This window comes from Triticum urartu, chromosome 7A, assembly GCF_056163025.1.
Source record: "Triticum urartu cultivar PI428250 chromosome 7A, HENAU_Tu73, whole genome shotgun sequence".
NCBI classification, from domain to species: domain Eukaryota; kingdom Viridiplantae; phylum Streptophyta; class Magnoliopsida; order Poales; family Poaceae; genus Triticum; species Triticum urartu.
The window spans coordinates 113,664,383-113,683,163 of NC_141879.1; the positions used below are offsets into that span (position 1 = coordinate 113,664,383).

Below are 18,781 nucleotides of genomic sequence, written 5' to 3' on the forward strand. Positions count from 1 at the left end.
CTAATTGTTGTTGCAAGTTTTTACATGGCTGCTATAGGTTTCTAGCAAGAACGTTTCTTACCTACGCCAAAACCACAACGTGATATGCCAATTTCTATTTACCCTTCATAAGGACCCTTTTCATCGAATCCGATCCGACTAAAGTGGGAGAGACAGACACCCGCTAGCCACCTTATGCAACTAGTGCATGTCAGTCGATGGAACCAGTCTCACGTAAGAGTACGTGTAAGGTCGGTCCGGGCCGCTTCATCCCACGATGCCGCCGAATCAAGATAAGACTAGTAATGGCAAGTAAATTGACAAAATCGACACCCACAACAACTTGTGTTCTACTCGTGCATAGAAACTACGCATAGACCTAGCTCATGATGCCACTGTTGGGGAACGTAGCAGAAATTCAAAATTTTCTACGCATCACCAAGATCAATCTATGGAGTAATCTAGCAACGAGGGGAAGGAGAGTGCATCTACATACCCTTGTAGATCGCTAAGCGGAAGTGTTCAAGTGAACGGGGTTGATGGAGTCGTACTCGTCGTGATCCAAATCACCGATGATCCTAGTGCCGAACGGACGGCACCTCCGCGTTCAACACACGTACAGCCCGGTGACGTCTCCTACGCCTTGATCCAGCAAGGGGAGAAGGAGAGGTTGGGGAAGACTCCATCCAGCAGCAGCACGACGGCATGGTGGTGAAGGAGGAGCGTGGCAATCCTGCAGGGCTTTGCCAAGCACCGTGGGAGAAGAGGAGGACTTGGGATAGGGGAGGGCTGCGCCAAGACTTGGGTGCAGCCGCCCTCCCACCCCCCACATATATATAGGGGCAAGGGAGAGGGGGGCCGGCCCCCTCAGATCCAATCTGAGGAGGGGGCGGCGGCCAAGGGGGGTTGCCTTGCCCCCCAAGGCAAGGGGGGCGCCCCCCCTTTAGGGTTCCCCCAAACCCTAGGCGCATGGGCCCTAGGGGGGAGGCGCCCAGCCCACTAAGGGGCTAGTCCCTGTCCACATACAGCCCATAGGGCCCTCCGGGGCAGGTGGACCCTCCCGGTGGACCCCCGGAACCCCTTCGGTGGTCTCGGTACAATACCGGCAACCCCCGAATTATTCCGGTGACCGTATGATGACTTCCCATATATAAATCTTTACCTCCGGACCATTCCGGAACTCCTCGTGACGTTCGGGATCTCATCCAGGACTCCGAACAACATTCGGTAACCACGTACATCTATTCCCTATAACCCTAGCATCATCAAACCTTAAGTGTGTAGACCCTACGGGTTCGGGAGTCATGCAGACATGGCCGAGACAACTCTCCGGTCAATAACCAACAGCGGGATCTCGATACCCATGTTGGCTCCCACATGCTCCACGATGATCTCATCGGATGAACCACGATGTCAAGGACTTAATCAATCCCGTATACAATTCCCTTTGTCTAGCGGTACGATACTTGCTCGAGATTCAATCGTCGGTATCCCGATACCTTGTTCAATCTCATTACCGGCAAGTCTCTTTACTTGTTCCGTAACACATCATCCCGTGATCAACTCCTTGGTCACATTGTGCACATTATGATGATGTCCTACCGAGTGGGCCCAGAGATACCTCTCCGTTTACACGGAGTGACAAATCCCAGTCTCGATTCATGCCAACCCAACAGACACTTTCGAAGATACCTGTAGTGTACCTTTATAGCCACCCAGTTACGTTGTGACGTTTGGCACACCCAAAGCACTCCTACGGTATCCGGGAGTTGCACAATCTCATGGCCTAAGGAAATGATACTTGACATTAGAAAAGCTTTAGCATATGAACTACACGATCTTTGTGCTAGGCTTAGGATTGGGTCTTGTCCATCACATCATTCTCCTAATGATGTGATCCCGTTATCAACGACATCCAATGTCCATGGTCAGGAAACCGTAACCATCTATTGATCAACGAGCTAGTCAACTAGAGGCTTACTCGGGACATGTTGTTGTCTATGTATCCACACATGTATCTGAGTTTCCTATCAATACAATTATAGCATGGATAATAAACGATTATCATGAACAAGGAAATATAATAATAACCAATTTATTATTGCCTCTAGGGCATATTTCCAACAGGTGGGTGCGAAATGCCGTCTTGGCGATGTCGTCTGGATGCATACGCACCTGATGATAGCCTGACCGGAGATCGAGCTTGGTGAAGAAGCGTGCCCCATGGAGCTCATCCAAGAGCTCGTCGACCACCGGTATAGGGAACTTGTCCTTGAGCGTGAGCGCGTTCATGGCGCGGTAGTCGATGCAGAAACGCCAAGTACCGCCTGACTTGCGGACGAGCAGCACCGGGGCGGTGAGGGGTGACGTGGAGATCCGGATGATGCCCGCGGTGAGCATCAGGGCACACTAGCACTCCAACTCATCCTTCTGCAGCTGAGGGTAGCGGTAGGGCCGAACCTCCACAGGAGGGGTACCCGGCATGAGGTGGATATGATGGTCGTACACCCGGGCGGGCGGAAGACCCCGTGGCTCATCGAAGAGGTCGCTGTGCTGCTGCAGAAGGGAATCCGGCAGGGGTTGCTCGGCCTCCGAGGAGGCGGCGACCAGCTGGAGATGGGGCACGGCCGGCGCAGCGCCCCCAAGGCCATCCCACCGGACGCGGCGGCTGCCGCCAGAACGTCATCGTGAGCGCGTCGAAGTCCCATAGGATGGGACCGAGGGTCCGTAGAAAGTCCACCACGAGGATGAAGTTGAAGCAGCCGAGGTCGATCCCTGCACATGTAATGGAGAAGTGTTCGCCACCAATGGAGATGGGAACGTCACGGGCGAGCCCATGACACCGGAGGCGATCGCCGTTCGCCACCGTGATCCGCAGGCGCTCCCTGCCCGTCGTCGGAAGGGCTAGCCGACGCATGGTCGCCTCAGGCAAGAAGTTATGGGTGGAGCCAGTATCCAGCAGGGCCACCAGCCGCTCGCCATGGATCGTCACCGGCAACAGCATGGTCCGCTCGCCACGGATGCCAGCGAGGGCGTGGAGGGAGACGACGCACGCCGTCGCCGTGGGATCCGCGGGCGCGTCCGCGGCCGCCTCGGGTGGTGGTGTCGCGTCGGTCGAGTCGTCCGCCTCGGTGTAGTCACCGTCTCCAAGTAAAAGAGGCGGGGGCAGACATGGGTCGGCGTGTAGGGCTCATCGCAGTTGAAGCAGAGTCCCTGACGGCGACGCTCCTGCTGCTCGGCAGGTGACAACCGGCGGAAAGTCCGTGTGGTGGCCGGGGGCGTGGTCATCGCGGCTGGAGGAGGCCGGCCCGGTGCTGGAGGAGTCGGCGCTGGTCGGCTGGGCTGGCGGCCGCCCCGTCCGAGCTGTTGCTGCAGTGCCTGGGCCCGCTGCTCGAAAGCTCGGGCGTAGTACATGGCTGTCTGGAGGTCGGGGGGATCCCGGAGCTCGACGTCCACGCGAATATGGTCCAGCAGACCGCCCACAAATAACTCGGCGCGCTGAATCCCGGAGACGCTCGGCGCGTGGCACGCCAGGGCCTGGAAGCGGTCGGCGTAGTCCTGAACAGTGGAGGTGAACTATAAACGGCCGAGGGCCGCCAGGCGGCTCCCGTGGATAAGAGGCCCAAACCGGAGAAGACAGAGCTCCCGGAAGCGCTCCCATGGTGGCATGCCGCCCTCGTCCTGCTCGAGGGCGTAGTACCAGGTCTGCGCCGCGCCGCAGAGATGATAGGATGCGAGCCAGGTACGATCCGAAGCGAGCGTCCGCTGCCCACGAAAGAACTGCTCGCACTGGTTGAGCCAGTTGAGAGGGTCCTCCATGCCCTCGTAGGTGGCGAAGTCCAGTTTGGCGAAGCGAGGGGGTGTCGGACCGCCGTGCCCGGGGATGGCTGCAGTCGGCGGCAGCGAGTGTGCCGGGTCGGGGATCTCTGGGGCGTAGGTCGCCGAGCCGGAGGGACGGTCAAACCGGAGGGAGGGCGTCGGGTGCTCCGGCGCCGTGGTATACACTGGGGCCGGCGACGAGCCGGCTGCCCACGCGGGAATTGGCGATGGCGATGGCGATGGCGGAAACTACACCTGTGCAGGGGCCGACCTGTGGGCCTGGGCGCGGGTGGTGATGTAGTCGACGATGACGGCGCCTGGAGGAGCTGCGGCGCCGCAGCCAGCGTCGAAGTAGCCGGCGGGGGTGCCTGGAGAAGCTGCTGGGAGGGGTCCCCCAGCGGTGCGGTGGCGGCCGACCACGCGGGCCAAGGGTTCCCCGTGGTCGGGTAGTGCTGCAGCAGCAGCGGCGGCGGGGGCGGCCCTCCGTAGGGCGACTGGAAGGCCGGGGCGGTCCACGGAAGCGGCGGCGGCCCGTAGGCGGTGGTGGCGGCGCTCGGCGGCGGAGGCTGGTTCCCGGCGAGGTAGAGGCTGATGCCTTTGACCGCCTGGACGAGCTCCCGAAGGGTGCCCGAGAGCTCCTCGGGCGAGAGGATGGGGGGCGGCTCTGCCGCGGTGGCGGTCGGCGCTGTTGGGGTGGCTGTCCCGGATGTGAGCGCCGGCATGGATGCGGACGGGGCTGGCGGCAGCGTAGGTGAGGCGGTGGTGTTTGGCAGTGGCTGCGGTGATGGAGGAAGCGACATGATCGAGCTGGTGTCTCTGAATACTAAATTGGTAGGATTAGGGTTCCTACCAGGCCTCCGGCGCAGATTGTATGGGCAAGGAGGAGGGGGCGCCGTCGCGGCTAGGGATAGAGGCGGCGGCGGCTAGGGTTCCGGCTCCTCAGGGAGCCGGGCAACAGAAGATTATAATATCTTTATTGCTTGATCTCAACCGTGTCTTACAACTAGTATTTATAACTTTAGTCTAAGATAATTTGTGGGTCAAGCCCCTAATACTAATGCCCGGTGGGCCTTTTCCTAATATAGACCAAGCCGGTCATAACAGACAATGATTCAATTTCCTTTCTTTTCTGTGCAGAGGCTACTATATGAAGCTTTTCTGAAGAGTGATATACGTAATGAAATGGAATCTCCATTGCCTCAAATCACGGTAAGCATCAGCTTCAAAACTATTTCTTTCCACCAATCTTCACTGTCCAGAAATGTACCCGTATTCGTATGAAAATACACCTTTCTACTGATTGTTTTCTCTACTAAAACACACCTAGAAATTAAACGGGATATTATATATTTATATGACAGGATGCATTTGTTAGGTATATAGCCTTACTTTATCAATGTTTTATGTGCCTGTTCCTTTGTGAGATCCTGCTTGTTTCATGTTTCTTCCTGTTCTTCAACAGATATTGAAGCAAATATGTGATCACCCACAGATGTTGACAAAGATAGGCGCTGAGGGCATATTGGAAGGCATTCAAGACATGGACGGAAAGTTAAATGATCATGATATGGTTAGGCTTTAAAAAAATGGCCCTGAATCTTGCTGGTGTGTCCTATGATGATGATGCGCTGCAAGTCGGGCATGAAGACTCGTGCAAAATATCTTTCATCATGTCCTTGTTGGTAAGTATTCTTTGATGCATGCCCATATAAGTTCTCAGCAGTGTAATGCATATTCGTTTATCTAAATTAAGTAAATGTGGCTACTCCCTGATGTTGCAGCGAAATCTTCTTGAAGAGGGACATCATGTTCTAATTTTTTCTCAGACCCGGAAAATGCTTAATCTTGTTCATGTTTGTTCTTGTGAATATGCCAGTTCTCATGTTTGCCTAGAGTTCATGTTGTGCTGTGATATGTGATAATCAGAAGCACTTGTGTTTTCTAATACTTCCTTCATTAGGATGTATCTAGCAGTGACGGAGCTAGCCGAAAATCACTGGGGAGGCGAAATGCAATCATCAGTGTTTGGAAGGGAGGGGGGGGGGGGGGGGGCAAATGTTAAAAAAATTCTAATCTAAGTCTTTCTAAAAAAATCTTCAGAAATTGGTCCAATGCTCCCCTGGCCCCAACATAGCTCCGCCACTGGTATCTAGACATATTTTAGTGCTAGATACATCCATTTAAGCGACAAGTAATTTCGGACGGAGGGAGCATACATGATAAACAATGCTAATTGAGTGGATGGCAGATTTCTCTTTGTGAATTATTTATAACTAAGCCCCGTTTGATAGTAAATTATTTTCTATGTATTTTGAGAATACTACAGTTTTTAGAAATACCATGGTTTTAATTACTGTGAGCTGTTTGGTGAGAACAAAAAACTGTAGTATTAATACCACAGTTTTCCCAATACCATGGTATTTTCTCTGCATATAAAAAAGAACCTCCGACCTCTTTTTAAAAAGCAGAGAGGACGAAAGAACGAGTGTTATCTTCAACTCACTCCCAACCCATCATCACCGCCTGTCCTCTTGGTCAGCGGTCATGGACAAATCAAAAAATTAACAAAGGGGAGGAAAATGATTAGTACACTGTCCTTCATTGCATCTTCCTGCTTGCTACTTCCGATTGCCGCTGCTTCCGATTTTCCCTACTGAAGTCATCTCGTCCCAATCTGTGTTCCCTACATTTCCAGGTCCTCATCTAGCAAAGGTGTGTGGGGATTTGATTTTGTTTTTGCTATGTATGCTGGACTTGCCAGGTCGAGATGGACTGATCATGTCCTTGCTGCACGTGATGGCATGTGTGGTAATCGACAACCAACTCCATTTTATCAGTGTAACATGGAGCTTGTGTATGGTGTGTTCATATTGGTTGTTCGGCTAGTGCATGGTCGTACTAGTTTGTGCATGGCCGTACATCAGCTTGGAACTTCTAGCTAGCTAGCAATGAGCGTGTTTGTAACTGCAGCGTATAAAGCTTTTGCCAAACAGGTCCACAGTATTCTTAATACTTCAAAATTCGCTGTAATGTCAAAACTGTGGTATTTTCTACCTACTTCGCTATCTTCCGGATAGGTCAGTGTTGCTTCCTTGAGCACGGAGCATGCATGTATCTTTCTTGTCAACCTTTCTTTGTAGCTAACACCGATGTATTGTAGGAATGTGCATGCCGTTAAGCCAAATTCAGATGTCCCTGCCGAAGATATCAATCGGCTGACGCAAACCCTTGCGAACACGGTAAGTTAGACGATCAATCTCTTACTATTTTGCAACTCAATGAGCGATGCACTTTTGCCTATCGTTAACGGTAACGGTGTACTATGGCAGGCACTGGCGTCCGTGCTGCCGGACCGTGACGGTGAGGACAAGACACAAGGTGGTTTGGATGATGACAAGCTGATGGTGGTCGCTGCTGAGTCGACATGATCCTCTGAACCGTTGTTTGTTTTGGCCATGTGCATCATACTATGTCTAACTTTTGTGTGGATCCTGGCCGACTGTTATAAAGATACATGCTGCTCAAATAAATATGAATCACTGTCTTTTATCAGCTGAGTATTTTACAGTACATGCGGCAATCTAGATAAGAGCGCTCATCAAAGTGACTTAACATTACCTAGTCCAATGTTAGGAAAAGCATTACCCTGTTTCAATCAGAGTGATATCACATTAACCAGTTCCAAAGAACTTCAGATCTACAGACCAAACAAAATATAACACATGGCCACAGAACGTCACAGCCTTATTACACAACTTATCAATCGACAATATTTTAAAACAAATTACACAACTTCTTAAATATTCTACTAGTATCACCAAAAGGTAACCGCTTGATGAATTATTCAGCCCTCCGGAAAGATCAACTGGCGCCACGGATCTTTCTTGTGTATATAGCCAACTTGACCATTACAAAATCGCTGAACATGTCCACCGCAGAGAACCATGACCATCGCCAGCTTGCCTTGAAGTAAAGCACACCCAAGGACGTCCAGAAACCAGCCATGTAGAACATAGCTGAACAACCAAACAATATGATATCACCAACTTTATCATCGTCTTCTTCTCCATGTTCTTCAAGCTCAGGAACTGAGCAACTCTTTAGAAACGGTGGGCCGCAGAGATACGGATTGCCTTCGTAGCTGCTCTGATCAAATGTGATGAACTGCCCCTTTGTTCCCGGTGTAGGACCAGACAGGTTGTTGTATGCCACTGAGAACACTTCAAGGGACGGTAATGCTGCTAGCTCTGAAGGTATTTGGCCTGCCAACTTGTTGTGCGAGAGATCCAAGCTCTCCAGATCACTTAAATTTGATAAGGACTGTGGTATTGATCCATCAAAGTTATTTTCTGAGAAATTCAATGCTCTTAACCATTTCATGTCACCTATACTTTCATGAATGGATCCTTTCAACTGGTTCGAAGAGAAATCAAGTCCAGTCATGTAGTTGAGTATGTTTCCCCTGTAATTGTCTTGTCTGCCCTTAGTCATGAATCCCTCTTGATCTGGCAGCCCCGTGACTTCGAATAATTCAGGAAAAGTTCCAAAACCAGGTTCGAAGTTAAATAAACCATCATCCAGTCCCATAATGTACAAACATAAAGGTAGCTGCCCGGATAGCTTATTATGAGACAGATCTAGTAGACGCAAATACCTTAAGTTACATACATCATTTGGAACTATCCCGTTGAACATGTTACCTTTTAGTAGCAGTACTTTTAGATTTGGAAAGGACTTGCCTATCAGCTCTGGAAGGATACCACTGAATTGGTTGTCTCTGAGATCCACTGTATATATATTAGTTCCCACAGACAATGGAATAGGAAAGGTTCCATTTAATCTATTTTCACTCATATGAACATGGTACAAATTCGGTAAGCAATGCACTGGACCAGAAAGGTTATTGCTTGAAATATCTAGAAATACCAGTTTGCGGAGGCCGCATAATCCTGATGGAATCGATCCAGTCAACGAGTTCCCTTTTAATTTCAAGATGGCAAGTGCCGAGAGTTGGTAAATGCAAGTAGGGAGATGGCCGGTCAACTCATTATTGCTAGCATCAAACGTCATAAGCTTCATACTGTCACATATCTTCTGGGGAAGTTCTCCTTTGATTTCATTTTCATCCATTAATAGATGTAAAATGGAAGGTAATTGAATGTCTTGAGGGAATGCACCGTAGAAATGATTTCCCGACAGTTTCAAGCCAGTGATATTTGACATACTTCCAACAAAAGCCGACGCAATGTTATCTGAGAAATTGTTGTAAGACAAATCCAAATATTGCAGATTATCCATGTAGCTCAAGGTGGAAGGAAAGGTGGCCCTAAAATAATTCCCTGATAAGGTTAGGTACCTCAAATTTGGTAATGTGGTGTTGATGTCCACAGGTAATTTCCTTAGCCTATTATGGGATGCATCCATCCAATGCAAGTTGGTGTGTACTTTGGATGGAAGAAAAGGACCTGTAAAGGAGTTACCTCGCAGAACTAGCGTTGATAGGTTGACATTATTATCTATCAACCACAAGGGGAAGTAACCTGTTAGGTTGTTATTAGGCATATCAACCGTCTCTAGTGCATGCTGATGCAACAAGAAACTTGGTATAACGGATGAATTACCATTAAGGTTGCAATTTCGAAGTACTAGAACCTTAAGCTGAGCTGATGGATGTGTTGCTGGATTCTCTGTTTGCACCTGAAAATGGTTACCGTTGCCGTTGCTTGCTAGTTCAAGGTGAGTCAATTGTGGACTTAGCAAGGAACTCAGGGAGAGAACTCCTTCAAGACAGTTATTTAAGAGGGAAAGTTTCACGAGTGATGTGAGACTTGGAAAGATAGGAGAGGGAAACTTCAGAATCAATCCAGTGTTATGTGACAGATCAAGAATTCTGAGAGAAGCTAGATTTTTCATGCATGACGGAAGCTCTCCAAGTAAAATATTGCCACTGAGATGTAACTCTTGAAGATCTCCCATATTGCAAATATCTGTAATAAAAAAAACCTCTTATTAATGCTCTTTAATGCACAATACGACCAACTTCGTATTTTACACAAGTTATTGAGATATCAAAATGCATCATTTACCTGTTGCTAACTTGCCGTGTATATAATTATTGCCTAGATCAAGAGTATGCAGCTTCATTGTGCTCAGTCCTGTACAGTAAACAACAACATAAATCACGAGAAGTGACTTGCAAGATGTTGTTGGTACCCACAAGACCAGGAAAATGCTTAAAATAGCCCCTAGGATGAGAAAACTCCAAAGCTCACCTTGTATTGTCAGATTGGAGCTGAAGGCATTGCCATGGAGCAATAATGACCGTAGCGATGAAACTGCAACTAAGGATGTGATGCTACTCTCATCTAATTTATTATTGGATAAATCAAGAATTTCTAATTTGCGCAGTTTTGACCATACTTCAAAGCCTGCAAGAAAAAAATCAACATATGAGAAAAAAGATCAGTATGTTAGAACTGCATGTAAGTTTGATATGTTAGAACTGCATGTAAGTTCCTCTTGAATCATGAAGTGTATGGTCATGCTCACATTTTGAGATATAAAACCACACATATGATACGCTAAGGGCATCTATAGCAGATCTTCTAAACTTTAATCCCCATCATATCCCACATCCCAGAAAAAGCTAAAAGCTAAATTTTAGGGGTTAAATTTTTATTTATCTAGCAGATCCCCCAAAACATGACCCCCCCCCCCCCCCCCCTGAAAATTTGAACACAATTTGTTTGCACACGAACTCATTTCAAAGACAAAATCAAACTATTTCATTGCATAATTAGACAACAGTACAAGATTAACATCATACGTAGATAATTAAACTGTCCATTGCCTATTACATTAACACTACATCAACAATGGGAGTCTTCTCGCTTGGGAGTCTTCCCGCTTTCTTCTTTAATGAATGATACGCACACTCGTGCGTATTCGAGAAAAAACACTACATCAACATCAAATTAACGAGGTCAAGCATCGAGATAAAACATACTCCTCCGTCCCAAAATAAGTGTCTTAACCTTAGTATAACTTTGTACTAAAGTTAATACAAAGTTGAGACACTTATTTTGGGATGGAGGGGGTATGAAATTAGATACTATATACTAGCTCTACTTGTCGCCATCCTTTCAGTAGTCGGAGAAATCCGAATCGCATGACCAGATGGGGATCACCCCCCCCCCCCCCAAGGGGTCGGCCTCGTGGTGGTCGGCAGAGGGATGACTTCACGATATCTCGTCGTTGTTCTCCCCCTCGTTGGCGAGCTTGACGTGGGGGTCGAAGTAGCGGTGGGGAGGTGGTGATGGATCTTGGGAGGCGGTGGTAGCGAATACGACATACGAACGAGAGATAGGCGATGGTGTTAGAGTCAAGGAATACGGTGTAGGAGTGAGGATGGCGACCATGATCCGTGCAAGGGGCGGTGGTGGCGTCGGAAGGCGGCACATGATCTGAGGGATGCGATGACGGAGCTCGACTGTCGGCTCAAAGCAGGGGCAACTGTTGCAAAAATGGATGAATGTGGGGTGGGCTATGGTTTCGGGGGGCGGTAGCACTAGATTTTATTACCGGAGACAGGCCAATCGACCGGTGCACGGTCTTCCTGCCTTAAATGCAAGAGGGGAGTAGTCTCCCCATTTCTACTAAGAGAATGCCCACTACTAAAGAAAAATTTGGCTAGTGAGGCAAAGTTTAGTGATCAAGAGCTGTTTTTTGAGGCACTAAACTTTTTAGGGATTTGCTATATGGGGTTTACTTTCCCAAACAACACCCCGGCCGACAATCCCCACCCCCCCAACCCAGGGTCAATCAGTTACCGATGTGTTTGTACATATGTTATCAGGTTGGTGCTGCGTATATTATCATGCTATTTACACCTAGGTTACCCAGGATATATTTTCAACAATATTTTTCCTTGGGTTAAAGTTACCGTAGTTGTTGTACCTAAGTTATCAAATCCATTGTGTATATATTTTCATGATATTTATAAAAGAATTTACTGGTATTATGTTTTCAACAACCTTTTTTCCACCGCAAAAGTTGTCGCGGTGTTTGTACCCAAGTTATCAGGTCAACGGTGTGTCTATTACCATCCTATTTATACAGAAGTTATCGAGGACAACTTATTTCACAGGTAAAAATGTTATCGCTTTGTCTGTAACCCAAGTTATGAGGTCCTTAATATGTATATTATCATACTATTTCACACAGAAGTTAACGGCGGTATGTTTTTCAACAACTCTCCCCAATCAAAGTTACCTGGTGTTTGTATCTAAAGTATTAGGTCTGCAATGTGTATTACCATCCTATTTACATAGAAGTTATTAGGGGTATGTATTCAACAATTTTTTTCCCAGGTAAAAAGTTACCATAATATTTGTACCTAAGTTATGAGGTCCGTGATACGTATATCACCGCTATTTTACAGTAAAGATACCGACAATATGTTTTTCAACAACTTGCCTCCATAAAAGTTATCGCGGTGTTTGTACCTAAGTTATCAGGTTTGCGGTGTGTCTATTACCAATTATCTGATGTGTCCCATGGCGAGCGCGCCGCTCCGCAGTTTAACATCGGTCCTGAGTGGCCAGCCAGATGAAGATCTTGTAGCATAATGGGGCCCATGTCTTCTAGGTCAGCTTGGCATGCGGTGCTGAGATGCATCCCTGGAATAGGGCAGAGTAACAGGAACGGCAAATTTGACAATTCTAACCTTGGGACGAAATCAAATCACAGAATGAACTGCCCGCAAAACTATTTCACGCGGCTGACCTTTTTAGATGGCGCCCGACACGCAGGCGTAGGGTGTGGCGCCAGCGTGTCGGGCGCCACACAAAAGGTCAACCGCGTGAAATAGTTCTACAGGCAGTTTATTCTGTGATTTGATTTCGTCCATAAATTAAAATTGTCAAATTTGCTAACAAGAACTAGCAGAGTATTGCCCCGAGAAGGTCCATCGCCAACGAATGGTGTCCGTGGCATCAGAGAGGTCGACGGGACGAACACGCCGCCAATGATCGATACACTCGATGGTTGCAAGGGGTCCGAGGGCCCCCTCGAATGTCCCGCGTCCAGGCCCGATGTAGGAGGTCGTCAGCCGCAGACCGAGCCTTCCGCCATCGCTTGGGAACCAAGGCAAGAACGGTCGGTGCAACTTAGCGACGCACTGCCCTTGGAGTAATGCATCGCTGTGTGCATCTACACACATCTTCAGCGATTTGAAAGGAAGCGTCGCTGATCTGATTCCTTCGGTCAGCCAGGTAAGATTGTTGTTCTCGACTCCTGCTCGAAAGCCGCCGCAAGCCACCAAAATCGTCCCTTCATTCTTTTTAGAGAAAAGGCATACGCCCGACTTTATAAATAAATCCATAAATCATCCCTTCATTCAGGTCAGGGCGCTGTCCAAATCAACCACAGCACCAAAGTCCCTGCCACCCATGATTTATCAGCCTTCCTACGAGAAGGGCCACCAGCCTTCCATCTGAGGATCCTGCCAGTGCCCATCTCCTTCCGCTAGCACCTGCCTCCTTCCACCCAAGGATCCCGCCAGCGTCGTCTGCTTCCACCAGCGCTCACCTCCTTCCTGGTCTGACCCGAGGATCCCGTCATCGCCTGCTAGCCCTCGCCTCCTTCTGCCTCGTTGTTAGAACATTGGTCCACGGGGAGACAAGCGACAGGAGTGTGCCGACGGTGAGATCGGATGGAGAGGAGATGCAAGTGGCGGAGGTAGAGGTGAAGGAGAAGGTGGGAGTGTATGGAACATTTGGATGGCCTCAAGAGTAGGAGAAAGAGAGGTCTGGGAGGAAGAAAAATGGGAGAGGGGGAGCAAGGTAATGAGGATGTTGTACCCCCATTATTCTAACCCACACCGTTCGATCTTACCACCACCACCACTGACTCCTATCTGTTCACATGTCTAATCTTTCTTGTGACCACATCAAGGATATGTTTCTCCCGTTGCACCGTATGGACATTTTTGCTATACCTAATAATAAAGACATTACTGCTTCTTGTGATACGTCACATAAATTGCCCCCAAAGTTGCAAAATATTATCCATTGATGCCACTTATAAGTGTCAACAAATGTTTCACACAATGGAATCCCCCGACTGGGCCAGCCCACGCAGTAGGGAGCTCCTATAATTCGCTCTGCGCGTTGGGAGAAGACACAACCCGCCCGTTTGAACCGGCCCATGTGTGGGCAGCCTGTTTTCAAATTTCATTTTTTTATTTTTTATTTTCTGTTTTCATTTTTTCACCTTTAAATAATTTGGTACTTCAAAAAAGTTCCACAAAATTTAGAATTTTAAATAAAATTTGCAATAAATCATAAAATATTTGTGGATTCAAAAAATGTTCACATATTCAAAAAATGTTCTGAATTTTAAAAATAAATGTTTGGTAAATCAAAAAATATTCATTATTTTGAAAAAAGTTCGTGCACTAAAAAATATTAATGAGTTGAACAAAATGTTTGTCACAATGTTATCGGTAATGCAGCAAAATGTTGTCATGGCCGTTGAAGATTATGATTTTTTTTTCTTCCGTTGCAACGCACAGGCCTTTTCGCTAGTACTCCCTCCGTTGCTAAATATTTGTCTTTCTAGAGGTTTCAACAAGTGACTATATACGGAGCAAAATGAGTGAATCTACATTCTAAACTATGTCTATATACATCCGTATGTGGTAGCTCATTTGAAATATCTAAAAAGACAAATATTTAGGAACGGAGTGAGTAGTTGTAAAGAATGCTAGTCCCTCCTATCTAAAGTTTTACTAAAGGAGCGGACAAGTAATATGGATAGAATGTAGCAAATATGGCAACATTTAATAGAGTTTGACTGAATTACCTGCACCAGGATAGCATCCTTGTATATAGAGGTAATTGAGGGACAGATTCCGCAGCTCTTGTAAGGGAAGGAACGTGGTAGCGTTGAGTAGCCCCGAGCCGGAGCCAATACTCTCAAGTATACTGAGGTCGAGGCCGGTGACACGGCCTGTGCGGGAGCTGCAGGTCACCGCGTCCCACTCGCAGCAATCTCTACTGCTCCAGTCCAGCGAATCATAGTAGTCGAACTGGTCGAGGATGTCCAAAAGCGCTGACTTCTCGTCGTGCCTGCACCCCTCGCACCCCGGCAGGAACGGCGTGCCGCACATCATCACAAAGCAGCATAGCACGGCCACCGCCGCCGCCGGCGATGTGCGCGACATGGTCACTGCAGGCAGCAGGCTCCCTACAGGTCCTTGCTGCGTGCGCACGCTCTTGTTAGTTTCTTCTGCGTGCCGGCCTCTCTTTATGTACTTAGTAATTAGTATACACAGTGGCAGAAGACTTGCCGGAATTAGTGCCGGAGTTTCTAGAGTCGGCGACTTGTATGCATGATTCCGATGGGAGTGGACGGACCGGCGAGCATGGGCCGGCCAGATTCGCAGGATTAGGGATACAAAGACTCCACCTGCGGGTCGCGCACGGTACCCCAGACTAGTGGTCAGTGACCTGTGGAGCGAGGAGTGGTATGTAGCTCTTGCCCTGTCGCCTGTGTCCGTGGTGCGACTATGATGGCAGGAGCTAGTGGCAAGCCGGGCCAAGCTTTCAATGGTCTGATCGTTTTCACTTGTCCAGCTCAACTCTGTCGACAAGACTGGTCACACTAACATTGCACCTTCTTGGTCTTCTTCCGATCTCACTCTCCGCCCCGCCCCGCCCCGGTGGCGGCGCCAAATGCCTTCTCCTTCCCCGTGGCTGCCGTTGCGTCCACCAAGACCAAGGCCAAGGGTGTGGTGGTGTCTGCAATGCCAACAACGACCCTGCTGAATCGATCAACCCTTCCTTCTCCGTTGAAGCGTTGAGTGCTTGCTGTAAGGGATTAGGTGACGGTGCTGTTCTTCCAATCATGACAAGACACCGAGGTCGTTTAAACTCTGGAAACATGGTGTTCTTCCAACCATTTATTTTGGTCTGATCCATGAGGGTTTCACTTATTGCGCTTGCGCTATAGACAAAATATAATCGGAATTTACGATTCATCATAAATCAATAGTCAGAATTTTAGCCATTGTTGCGCTTTAACCTCTGAAGGTGTTCATCACTATCAGGTCTGAACCACTACTTGCTTCGGGTGGAAACTGCTTTCGAAATTGCTTCGCCGACCTAACGAAATTATGCTCCACCACGAGTTGAGTACACCTAACGAAATTATGCCAGATATCCTTACGATCGGCCCAGGGATCTTATATTGCTCATGAAAGATGAGATCATATCGGGGTCTTTTTTAATTCCAACAGAACCACATACTCTGACATCGACACCATCTGGCTTCAGAACAGAAACTGCTGCACAAACATCAAAGAAGAAGATAGGAATACTGAGTATTTCCATACAGTGGCAAACCAACGGAGAAGGAAAACTACTATCCACTCCCTGGATGGCCCTCTTGGACCAGTTACTGACACTAAAGAAATGCTTGGGATTGCTACCAACTTCTATAAAGATCTCTTCAAGAAAGAGGAAAGAGGTGGGATCCAATTAGACCCAACCTTTTTCTCTGATGAAGAGAAAGTTAACTCTACTGAAAATGAAGCCCTTGAGGCCCCCTTCTTAGAAAAGGAAATCAAGAAGGTTGTCTTTGAACCATATCCAGATGGTGCCCCTGGCCGAGATGGCATCCCCTTCTTTTTTTACCAGAACTTTTGGGGGCCGATCAAAAAAGACATGTTAGCTATGTTTGAAGTTTTTCATCAAGGGGATCTGACTATTCATAGACTTAATTTTGCTATGCTGACTTTGATTCCAAAAGAAGCAGATGCTTCCAGCATGAAAAAGTTTAGGCCCATTAGTTTGCTAAACTGTAGTTTCAAGATCTTCACCAAAGTCCTCACAAATAGACTAACCATGATCCTGCAAAGGCTTATTGCTAGTAAGCAATCAACCTTCCTTAAGGGCAGATATATCTTAGAAAGTATGGTTACAGCTCATGAGATTCTACACTCCATCCACTCTACTAAAAGGCAAGGCCTAGTGCTTAAGCTAGACTATGAAAAAGCTTCTGATAAAGTAGATTTGGATTTCCTTGAAGAGCTGCTTAGAAAGAGAGGCTTTGGAGATAAATGGGTACATTGGATCCTTCAAGTAATTGAGGTGGATCAGTGGGTGTTAAGCTTAACAACACTGAGAGTGATTTTTTCCTTACAGGAAAAGGTTTGAGGCAGGGGGACCCCATTTCTCCCCTGTTATTCAACCTAGTAGTTGATATTCTAACTAGGATGTTAATGAAAGCAACAAATCATCAGCTGATACAAGGGTTGTGTGCTGAAATTTGCCCTGGAGGGATAGTATGTCTCCAATATGCTGATGATACCATCTTATTCTTAGATAATAATCTAGAACATACCAGGAACCTTAAGATGGTTCTTTCCTGTTTTGAGATAATCTCTGGAATGAGAATAAACTATAGTAAAAGTGAGCTCATACCAGTTCACATGGATGCAGCTGAGGTGGGAGAATTCTTAGATATACTAGAATGTACTTTAGGTTCCTTCCCCATCAAGTACCTTGGGATTCCTTTGCACTATGATAAACTTAAGAGAGAAGATGTTCAATCACTTATTGACAAGATTATGAAAAGGATTGCAGGGTGGAGGGGAAAGCTCCTCTCTTACAGGGGGAGAATAATCCTCATCCAAGCATGTCTAGCTAGTATTCCTGTGTACTTGCTTTCTTTCTTTAAATTTCCTAAATGTGCAATAGAACTTATTAATGCCCAAATGGCAAATTGTCTATGGAATGATTTTGAAGGGCACAGGAAAATACATCTAGCTAACTGGAAGACAGTCTGTATGAAGAAAGAATTTGGGGGGCTTGGCATCCCAAATCTTCATGATGTCAACATCTGCCTCTTAGGATCTTGGGTTAAAAGATACTATGAAGGTGAGGGGAAACCATGGAAGATGATGATAGACCAGAAATATATGAGAGGAAAAACTAATGTTTTTGTCCCTAGCACCTCCACCAATACCTCTAGCTTTCTGGAAAGGAGTGAAATCCATTATCCAAACTTTGAAATTTGGGTATAGATGGAAAATAGGGACAGGAGATAAGATTAGGTTTTGGGAAGATACTTGGTTTGGCACCTCCCCCCTAGCAGTACAATTCTGGCACATCTATATGATTTGCAATGAGCAAAACAAGAGTGTCAGAGATATCTAGGATGGTGAAAAACACTGAAGTTGACCTTTAGGAGAAACTTTGATAGTAAGCTGATGGAGCAATGGTACCAGCTAGTGGAGATTGCCAAAGCAATCACCTTCGATGGTGATGTTGATGCTCTGATCTGGAAACTTGAGAATAAGGGTGTCTACTCCTCTAGCTCTTTGTACCACGTGATTAACTTTAGAGAGGTGCAACCCCTGTTTCTTCCAGCTGTTTGGAAACTGGCAGTGCCCCCAAAGATCCATGTCTTCCTTTGGTTGTTTTCCCAAAACAAGATGATGACTAGAGACAACCTTAGGAAAAGGCATGTGATCAAGCCGCTGGATTGTGTCTTCTGTGCGGAGCAAGAAACAAACCATCATTTATTTTTTGACTGTGTTGTAGCCAAAAATATATGGTCGTTTGTCAATCTCTTTTTCCAAAAGAACTTGGGTGCAAACTTTGAATCTGTGGCCTGACTCTGGGTCTCTAATAAAAAGAATTTATCTTTGAACGTAGTTAGTTCTGCTGTCCTTTGGTGTTTATGGAAATATAGGAACTCTATGATTTTTAACAACACCACTTGGACATCTATCAATCAGGTGTGGAGACTGATACACAGGATGATCAAGTACTGGGTGATTCTGATCCCAGAAGCAAGCAAAGCCCGCGAGGAAGAGTTCTTGAGTGCGCTGGCGAAGCTACTCCAGCAACCCCTGATGATATCATGTGGTTGAAGAAGAACCCTGGTTTGGATACTGGGGTATGCTGGGACAACCTCA

General features: G+C 47.2%; 1 protein-coding gene and 2 pseudogenes across 1 annotated transcript; 1 reads left to right on the forward strand and 2 right to left on the reverse strand.

Moving 5' to 3' along the window:
* The window catches only part of LOC125518460 (SNF2 domain-containing protein ENL1-like), a 49,998-nt pseudogene extending 42,772 nt beyond the window's left edge, over positions 1-7,226 (forward strand).
* Positions 7,227-7,319: 93 nt separating this feature from the next.
* Positions 7,320-15,226, reverse strand: LOC125524896 (receptor-like protein 9a). Its single transcript, XM_048689930.2, has 4 exons — positions 14,662-15,226; positions 10,071-10,226; positions 9,885-9,953; positions 7,320-9,785 (listed from the first exon to the last, which is right to left on the reverse strand). The coding sequence occupies exons 1-4, from the start codon at positions 15,020-15,022 to the stop codon at positions 7,660-7,662; spliced, it is 2,712 nt and encodes a 903-aa protein (XP_048545887.2). The 5' UTR covers positions 15,023-15,226; the 3' UTR covers positions 7,320-7,659.
* Positions 15,227-16,022: 796 nt separating this feature from the next.
* The window catches only part of LOC125518461 (N-(5'-phosphoribosyl)anthranilate isomerase 1, chloroplastic-like), a 91,568-nt pseudogene continuing 88,809 nt past the window's right edge, over positions 16,023-18,781 (reverse strand).

Coding starts and splice junctions, on each gene's coding strand:
- LOC125524896 (XM_048689930.2), bottom strand. CDS start 15,022: ATGTCGCGCACATCGCCGGCGGCGGCGGTGGCCGTGCTATGCTGCTTT. Junction 10,227..14,661: donor AGGATGCTATCCTGGTGCAG/GTAATTCAGTCA, acceptor TTTTTCTTGCAG/GCTTTGAAGTATGGTCAAAA. Junction 9,786..9,884: donor ACACGGCAAGTTAGCAACAG/GTAAATGATGCA, acceptor TTTTTATTACAG/ATATTTGCAATATGGGAGAT.